The 9886-nt window shown below is 37.9% G+C and overlaps 1 protein-coding gene across 7 annotated transcripts in view; it reads right to left on the bottom strand.

The window, feature by feature from the left end:
* The window catches only part of CEP350 (centrosomal protein 350kDa), a 115661-nt gene that overhangs the window by 77371 nt on the left and 28404 nt on the right, over positions 1-9886 (bottom strand). For all 7 annotated transcript variants that reach the window (XM_014528343.1, XM_014528342.1, XM_014528345.1 and 4 more), the window contains 3 exons: positions 3808-3954; positions 1944-2593; positions 1065-1186 (listed from right to left, as the gene is read on the bottom strand). In XM_014528343.1, the coding sequence (XP_014383829.1) occupies positions 1065-1186; positions 1944-2593; positions 3808-3954 (919 nt within the window). The remainder of the gene's footprint in view (positions 1-1064; positions 1187-1943; positions 2594-3807; positions 3955-9886) is intronic.

Raw genomic sequence — 9886 nt, forward strand, 5'->3', positions numbered from 1 at the left:
TACAAATGCAAGGTGTGAGGTTATTAGGGCCCAAACTAAGCTGGTAGTAAGGGAATGCAAAGGAAGTTATAAATAGCCCTGGCCAGCTTGGCTCAGTGGATAGAGTGTCAGCCTGTGGACTGAAGGGTCCCAGGTTCGGTTCCGGCTGGGGGCACGTGCCTGGGTTGCAGGCTTGATCCCTGGTGGGGACATGCCGGAGGCAGCTGATCGGTGATTCTTTCTTATCATGGATGTTTCTCTCTCTCTCTCCTTCTCCCTCCCTCTCGGAAATCAGTAAATATGTTTTTAAAAAAGGAAGTTATAAATATAAAAGTATTGCTGAGCAAAAATACAAAATATTTAAATTCAACTGTTTAGAATACCAATTTTTTGGCAGGTACTATGTTTATGGTAGAGGATTAGGGATAAACTAAAATGAAAAGATGTAATCCAGTTAAGACTTAATCCTTACTCTTTGATTTCTCAAGATCTAGAAGGGCTGAGAGACTAATAAACAACTAAAATACAGTGTTAAGTACTAATACAAAGATATATAAAGTTCAATAGGGTGTAGACAGGGAACTCTGCTAGCCAAGGAAAGTGCCTTTTGAGCCCTCCCCTGCAGGCCTGATCGCCCCCAACTGCCCTCCCTTTCAGGCCTGGTCCCTCCCAACTGCCCTCCCCTGCAGGCCTGATTGCCCCCAACTGCCCTCCCTTTCAGGCCTGGTCCCTCCCAACTGCCCTCCCCTGCAGGCCTGGTCCCTCCCAACTGCCCTCCCCTGCTGGCCATCTTGTGCTGGCCATCTTGTGTCCATATGGGGGCTGCCATCTTGTGTTGGAGTGATGGTCAATTTGCATATTACCTCTTTATTAGATAGGATAGGTAAAAGTTGAATAGAATAGAAGATGCAGTAAGTAGAAGTGTAATCATGCTTAAGTCTCTATTGGAAGATAGAAACCAATTTCTAAACAAACCTCTTGCTCACATAGGTCAGTCAACAAAATTAACTGAGCACAGACCACTATACTAAATTTTATGGGAAGATAGACAGACCCTTGATCATCTTTCATTCTCTCCTTTTTACCTTGCAAGAGGCTGTGGTGGTTCTGACAGGGACATGTCACTGCTGGAAGATGCACTTGGGGGACGTTCCTGCACTTTGTTTTCTTTGTCAGATTCTCCAGATGGCTGATACCCTGGTCTGGTCTAGTAGAAAAAGGACATCAAATGCATCTGACTCCAATCACAAAGATATATTCAGGGAATACATGGGACAAATATTAAATCATTTCACCTTTATAAAAATCATAAAATGTAGGTGCTTTTTTTCCTGTCAAACAAAACCCATTTAAACTTAATTTGTTTTAAAAATAGCCATTACAATTAATAGCAAATTTATACCTGAAATCCAACAAGGGAACCTAATATTAACTGCATAATTTAGAGGATATTATATTCTTTCTAAACCTCAATTTCTCACCAGATAAGTAAAAATACTAGTATTATCTACATCTGCTCAGACTTGTGAAAATTTACTAAAGCTAAGTCTATAAAAACCTTTAAAACGGTACACATTTAATGTTACTTATTATTTTTAAAAATATTAACAATACTCATAAAATTACTACAATGAACTAGAATATTCTCTAATTTCAGCACAGATCACAAAACTAGGCTTTTCATTATTATAATCTAACTTCATGTGCTCAGTAATACAATGAAAACTAGCAATGGATGATGAGATGAACAGACTGATAACAGAGAAATAGTAAATCTATAATTGAGAACTTATGTTCAATCATATTTATCAAATAACTCTTCATATACAATAAATTTCATGAAAGGCCATCATTACAAATTTTGCCTGACCATACAGAATGGTTGGTAATTTTTAAATAGTATAGCAAATAAACTTTTCCTAACCATGAATTACTTCCCTTTGTATTTCTGCCACTACTATTACCTGTATTTCCTGCATAGTATGTTGATGAGTCGGCTCTTCAAGCAAGGTCTTTTCTAGTAGCAATTTGGAGTAAGTTTCCTGTAGACGCCTAGTTGCTGATGGCTCAGAAGGAGGCACATTTTTTACTTTAGTAAAGGCTTCTTTCTGCTTCCGGTAGAGCTCCTGCAATCGTTTGTTCTTCTGCTCAGTGGCCTCCTTTTGAGCCTTCTTCTCTTCATTTTGCTTCCTCTTCCTTTCCTCCTGCTGTTTAACAATGTACTGTCGTACCTCATCTGTGTCATAGTGGCGCTTTTTAGAAATAACAGGGGGATCTTCATTAGCTGTTATTTTGTCAGGTTTTCTTTTTATTGGGCTATGACTCCTCCAAGCTTGTACTGGTGCTGATGACTTCTGATTTTGTAACTCTCCTGCCTCTAGCCTTGTCACAGAATCCAGCTGTAGGTCATCAAGAATTCCACGAATTTCAACAGGTAAAAAGTCTTTATTTAAGGCAGTATTTACCTCCTGTTTATTATCTGGAAGAGATCGAGCTAATTTCTTTATATTATTTTCAGACCGAGCTCTACTTCTTGAACGTTCTGAGTTTCGTGGAAGATGTCTATGTGAAATATTCAACCTGGGATCAGATTCTGCTCTTCCAATATGATTTCCTGCAAAGGATGAACTGTTAGTGATGTATTAAAATTCTGTATTCTTTCCTAAAATTTATTGCACTCACTGAGAAAATTTCCCTTTATCTTAAACTCTAATTTAAATATTGTATAAAGTCTTCTAAAGAATATTATAGAAGGAAACAAAATCATCTCTTTTTTTTTTTTAGCAGTAGGAGAATTTCTATATTCTGAAACATTATGCTTCCTTGGCATTAGAAAAAATGCATATTTTAATATTTCTGAAATAAGGACAGATATTGTTGATGTGAATATTTAACTATTAATGGAAAATTATTATCTCTCTCTCTCATGTGCTTATTTAATGTTACTCTCCCTCCCAAACTCCCAAACGTCTGATTTAAAAAAACCAACAATATTACACTGACACAACTCTCCACCAAGAGTGACAGAAAAAATTAAATATATAGAAAAACAATCATGTTATCATCTAGATATTTGTTGATGTGGCTTACTTTTAGGCTAAGAATGCATGTGAGTTTATTTACAAGCTAAATTAAAGTGAAGAGAAGCAAACACAAAGTATATATTAACTTCTATATACTAAATTATACCTGCAATTGCATTTTTTACTGAATCCATTCCGTAAGTTCAAATTAAGGCAGATTTTGCTACTGAAAAGGAAAGCTGGCCTATAGATGTAAATATTTCATTTTCCAAACTTAGCGTTCATGAAAAAGTAGCTAGTTACTGCAAATAGCATTCAAAAAGAATTTCAAAAAGAGAAAAGTAATGGAATCAAGGGTCAAACTAAGGAGTTGTGGATCCTATTCAAATTTTGCTACCCACTGCCTATATATCCAATTCTCTCTCAGGGCTTATTTCCTAATCTGTCAAATAAAAAAACTGAACCTTTTTAATGTATGCCTGTGTTTGTGTACATAGGGATCAGAGAAATTGGTTTTGATTCTCCTAAGGTTCCTAAAAGTCTATTAATATTTGATTAAGTGATGCTTTGATATTCACAATATAATAAATATAACATAAACAAAATTCTTAGTAGAGATCACCATAACTCCTCTGTGCAGAAGTTATCCATAGATAAGCCCAATAGAACGTCTTCTTTTTTGAGCTACATTCACAATTTTACATATAAAGCAGTCATAGAGCATTACCAAAAGAGTATTTTCACTCTCTTTAAGTACTTACATAAGAAAATTTTAATTATTGAGGTAATGTAATAGATTACTTGCCAGATTTAGTAGTTCTTTCTCTTCCACTTCTGTCACTTGATACTGTCCTTCGCTCTTTTTGCTCCATTTTGGGTGCAGGTCCCAGAATCTTCTTTACTAATTTTTGTCCATCTCGCCAAGAAGATGTACTTATCAGATGACTGCTACCTAAAATATAAGCATTGAATTTAAAATTTAAATTTTAGCTGTAAAAAGTATATCTACTCAATCATACAGGTTTCCTAATATTCTTAATGCTTATCTTATGCCAAAGTCAAAAGATTTATAATCTACTTTTACTTTTAACCCTAAGTCTCCAAAATCAATGAAGTTTGTTTAAATCTTGATGTACCCACACACAGTTAAGTACAAAATATTAATAATGATAACTGAAACCTAAAAACTAGGTCACTGAATCCAACAATTTTTCCACAGAACAAAAATATTCCTTAACTATAAAAGTGTTTGGTTATCCACACTAGCACAGTATCTGGCACATAGTAAAATGTATATTTGCTGAACTTAATCTAAGCACAGAAAAAAATTTGAGTAAATATATAACATATAACAGTTAACTGTGATTACCTTTGGAGGTGATGATATTACAGGGAATTTCACATTAAATTTCACAGATATATACCAAAACTACACACTACATTTTTATGTGTAAAATAATGACATTAAACAAATACTATCAACATTTTCAATTATCCCAATTATAAAAGTTTATAAAAATAAAAGAATGTTCCAGTAAATACAGCTGTTTACCAGGAGAAAATCTTTTCATTTACTATTGTTAGCTTGTAAAAAAATTAAAATTAGACCATCATCTCAAAATAGACAGTAACTTAAAAACAACAAATGATATAAAAGACTGTTTATAAAATAGAAACCATAAAAAATAACCATGAGATATATATTTAAATACAAAGTAATATAAGAAATGGAATAAGCCCTAACTGGTTTGGCTCAGTGGATAGAGCATCGGCCTGAGGACTCAAGGGTCCCAGGTTCGATTCCGATCAAGGGCATGTACCTTGGTTGCAGGCACATCCCCAGTAGGAGGTGTGCAGGAGGCAGCTGATCGATGTTTCTCTCTCATCGATGTTTCTAACTCTCTCTATCCCTCTCTCTTCCTCTCTGTAAAAAATCAATTAAAAAAAAAAAAAGAAATGGAATAAAAATAAAATAGTCCTTTAAACCTAATTAAATTAGAAAAATGATCTTTACATTCATAGTCATTGTTGGTTGAATTATAATAAAACCATTCTAGTTATGCATTGCTTGTTGAAATATAAGTGGATATAAAAAATATATATATAATCTAATAATAGACAAACATGGTAATTGACCATACCTCCGCTACGCTTCCCATTGGCTAATCAGCAAGATATGCAAATTAACCCAACCATGATGGCGGCCAGCAGCCACGCAGCTGGAGCGAGCAGGAGGTTTGCTTGCTCCAGTGATGGAGGAAGCCAAGCTTCCTCCTGCTGCGGCTGGGCTCTGAGCTCCACTTTAAGTAAGCAACAAAGTTGCAATTATAGAAGCTAAACAAACCCCAGATGCCTGCTTTCAGCTAGCCGTGGCCTGGGACATGGAGCGGCAAGGCAACAAAGTTTCAATTACAGAAGGTAAATAAATCCCAGAATAAAAAAAAAAAATAGAATCACCTGAACAACTTTTTAAAAAAATACTTATGTCTGGGCTCCACTCCTCTGAGATTTAGTTAATTAGTATAGGGTCAGGGAATTTTTTTAAACTTCCCCATGTGATTCTAATGCTTAGCCCTTATTTCACAAAGGAAAAAGAACACAAATCCAGAGTGGAGAAGCAATTTGCCCAAAGTCACCCAGCATGTCAGCACACGGTGCACCAAGAGAGACTGTGGCAATAGCAAGAATATGTTGATGATGTTTATAATTTTTCTTGTTGGAGTTATCCCGGAAGCATTTTTCTTAGTTCAGAGAGGTATTATGTCATTTACCTTTTACTGTGACAGCAGCAGTTATTCTTCTGGTAAGACTGAAATGGGTTCCCATTCCCTGACCACAGAAGGACAGAGATGGCATTGCGCATTACTGCACTTAGCCACAATTAGCAAAGCTCCCTAGGAGGCCACTTGAGGTGCCCAAAATACTGCTTCTCTACAATGATCACCCAGCGCTGAGGGACCGCAGCAGTGGTGAGAAGAGAGAGAGCTGGAAAAGAAAGGAAAGCTGTCCCTCCTAGAGGGAAGGAGCTGAGAACAACTGAGAACCAGCCAGAGCTGCCAGGAGGGCAAGGCAAGAAAGGAAAAGAATTTCAATGAGCCTAGGGAGCCTCTGCTCCGCCAACAGCCAAACCATGATGGACAGCCTGGCAACATCCACCTCTCCCCCCACAACCCCACTCCCTCCTCCCCCCTCGCCCCTCCACACACACCACACACACCAGGAGCCTGAGATCCAAAAGAAATGTTAAAAACTGGCTCTGGCCCTAGCTGGTTTGGCTCAGTGGATAGAGCATCAGCCTGGGCACTGAAGGGTCCCAGGTTTGATTCCGGTCAAGGGAACATGCTCGGGTTGTGGGCTCGATCCCCAGTGTGGGGCATGTAGGAGGCAGCCAATAAATAATTCTTTCTCATCATTGATGTTTCTACCTGTCTCTCCCTCTCCCTTCCTCTCTGAAATCAATATAAATACATATTTAAAGAAATACAACACACACACACACACACAATAAATAGTATTATGTGTCAGGGGCCCCAAAACTGCTCATTCACCTTGTTCAAATAATGCAAATAATAGCATGGTATCTAATAGAAATAATACAAAAGAAAGAAAAAACAAATGAAAATGTTCATTATATTGTTATAAGAATTAACCTAAATAATGAAGAGTGTTGAATGGTGAATTAAACTAGATTTCTACTAAATAGAGTACTGTGTGGCCATTTCAAATCACAATTTCTATAAGAAATAACAAAAATGTTCTATAGAAAGCTTCTAAGAGAAAAAGATAAAACTTTATATATGCAATGACTACAATCACATATTATTATGATTTTAAAACTTTTGTAAGGAAGTACACAAAATAATACTAGTACTTTATTTAACTAAGGGTAGTTTTTTTTGTGGTTTCTTCTATTTTTCAAGCTTTTGTGATGCCATGCCTTCTATATATATAAAAGCCTAAGCGACCATACAACCGAATGACTGATCGCTATGACGTGCACTGAACACCAGAAGGCAGATGCTAAACGCAGGAGCTGCCCCCTGGTGGTCAGTGTGCTCCCACAGCAGGAGTGCCACTCAGCTGACCGACCCATCCCAGTGGCCCACCAGCCCGGCGGCAGCCACTCACTCCCTCAGTAGTTCCCAGGTCCAATCTCCAGAGAACAGGCCAGGCCCGATCCCGAAAGCGACGCCTCCTAGAAGTTGGCCTTGGGCACCTCGGCCGCTTCCCTTCCCTAGACACTCCGCAGGGAAGAAACAATATAAAAGCAGCTGCCAGGTGGCTCCCAACAACCGGCACAAAAGTCAGCAGGACAGATCTGGATCCCGGGCTAGCAAGGGCATCCCACTGCCCGCCCAGAGGGCCGATTGCGTCCTTGCCCCCCTCACCTCCCTCCGGATGGACACCAGACATAGGGCTCACAGCCGCTGAGGCGACGCTAGCCTCTCCCAATCGGGATTGACTGGGTGCAAGCCGGAGGCAGGCACAGTGGGGCCGGGATGAGTGGGAAAGGCAGGCAGAAGTTGCAGGCGGTGTTGGACTGCGAGTTTCGGCCAGATCCCTGCAGGCCAAGCCCAAGGGACCCCACCTGTGTACGAATTCGTGCACCAGGCCTCTAGTTAATAATAAAAGACATTTGTTTAGAGTTTCTTTAAATGGGGCTTTAATTTAAAAGTTTAAATGCAAGTATAGTTTTAATGAAAACATCTATTATGAAGAAACATGAATTATAAATGTGTGCTATTTATTTTATAAAAGAAATATTTTTGCAACTTGTTATTAACCTTAAACAGTCAATCTAAAATATTTAAAAGATTTTACGTCTATTGCTCAATTTAGTTATAAAAAACTTTATGCTTTTAAGCAAAATTGAGAGAACAGACCTCCCTTCAATTTCAACTTACTTTTCTGAATCAAAAGCAAGCAACTATAAATATACTGGTAGTTATTTATAAATGTTGGCTTCTGAATATCCTTGTTGGTTATTTCTGAATTCTGGCTTTCTGAAATAGTCTCATGCAGTCATTGGTAGAAAAAGAGGACTTCCACTATAGATAAACTATTAATACAGCTTTTGCACATTTAATGACTCAGTCTCAGTCATTGCCCCAGTACACACAAAGGAATTAGCCTACCACAAAACTGGACAAATATAATCCAAGGTCAGTGTTCAAAAGTTATAGTAGTTCCAGTGTTTCATTTCAAACTATGCCCCTGATAACAGTATTACATAGTAACTCATGAAAAATAACATGCCTTATTATTATTTTTTATTGATTTCAGAGAGGAAAGGAGAGGGAGATAGATAGAAACGTCAATGATGAGAGAATCATTGGTCAGCTGCCTCCTGCATGCCCACTACAGGGGATCAAGCCCACAACCCAGGCATGTGCCCTTGACTGGAATCAAACCCGGGATCCTTCAGTCTGCAGGCTGACGCTCTATCCACTGAGCCAAACCAGCTAGGGCATGTGCCTTGTTTTTTTAAGAATTAGTTTAGTTTACATTCAGATAATTCATGCTCCTATAAATATTTTTTTTATTTGTATACAGTGAGGGTCATTCTCTTCTGACAGCTAAAGTTAACAATGGGTGTCACAAAATATGTTATTTGCCACTCTATTAATTAGTCTATGACCAAAAATACAAGCGCCTGGTCAAAACCCAGTGCCCCATCACTCCTGCTCTTTGTTCCCACAAATCTTGCACACCCCCTATCATACATTCATCACACTTTATTCTAACTGTGTATTACCGTCTTCCTGACAAGATTATAAGCTTCAGGAGAGCAGGGACTATGTGCATCTTGCTTACAACTGTACTGCCTAAGCTAGTATAGCACAATACCTCACATATAGCAAGTGCTCAAAAATATATGCATAATGAATGAATGTATGAATGATTGATTCAAAATGTCTCCAAGCTGAAAGTGACAAGCTCCCAACTTTCTCCACTCTCTCTTGGCCCAAATTACTCACTGACATAAATATGATATACTAAAACAGCCATTTTCAGTATAATCAGAAATAATAATAATTAGTAATGGACTTATTCCTAACACTTGAGTGCTTACCATACATATGCCAGGTACTACATTGAGTCCTTTTAGATATTATTTTAGTTCTGACAACGACCCCATGAGAAGTACTACTATCTTCTTATTTTACATATGGGAAAAATGAAGGACACTAAAATTAACTCATTTACCAAAGGATCAAAGCTAGTTTATAAATCTGGGCAATCTGGATAGAGCCTAAAATGTTGATCACTATGGAACTAGGGAATTCTCTTTTTCACAGTATTGATCAACTCAGAGCCCAGCCTGACCACTACAGGCATGGACTGCCATACATTTGTTAGTGATAGTCATAAGCAATCCCTTTCTATATAAAAGTTTACTGCATAAAAATCATTACCTTTCATCTGATTAATTTTTATTAAAAAATGTCTGAAAAAAATTTGGGGGTGGGTGATAGATGTGTTTAGTATCATGGTAAACCTGTGGCTTCATGGGTATAGACTTACTAGTATATAAGAACTTATCAAACTATACATTCTAAATACATGTAGGTATACTATGCCAATTAAATACACATACACAAAATAATCTATCTATCTACACTAATAAAAGAGAAACATGGTAATTAGCGTACGACCGCTACCCTTTTCATTGGCTAATCAGTGAGTATATGCAAATTAACTGTCAGCCAAGATGGCGGCCGGCAGCCAGGCACTGAAGCGAGCACGAGGCTTGCTTGCTGCAGACTCCAATGTTCCTTGCCTCACTTGCCGGCCTCTCATCTGCAAGTCTAAGGAACTATATACTATGTTGCAAATAAGAAGGTAAACAAAACCCCAGAAAACAGCCGGACTGAAACCCAGCC

The sequence above is a fragment of the Myotis brandtii genome, unplaced genomic scaffold, assembly GCF_000412655.1.
Source record: "Myotis brandtii unplaced genomic scaffold, ASM41265v1 scaffold630, whole genome shotgun sequence".
NCBI lineage: Eukaryota > Metazoa > Chordata > Mammalia > Chiroptera > Vespertilionidae > Myotis > Myotis brandtii.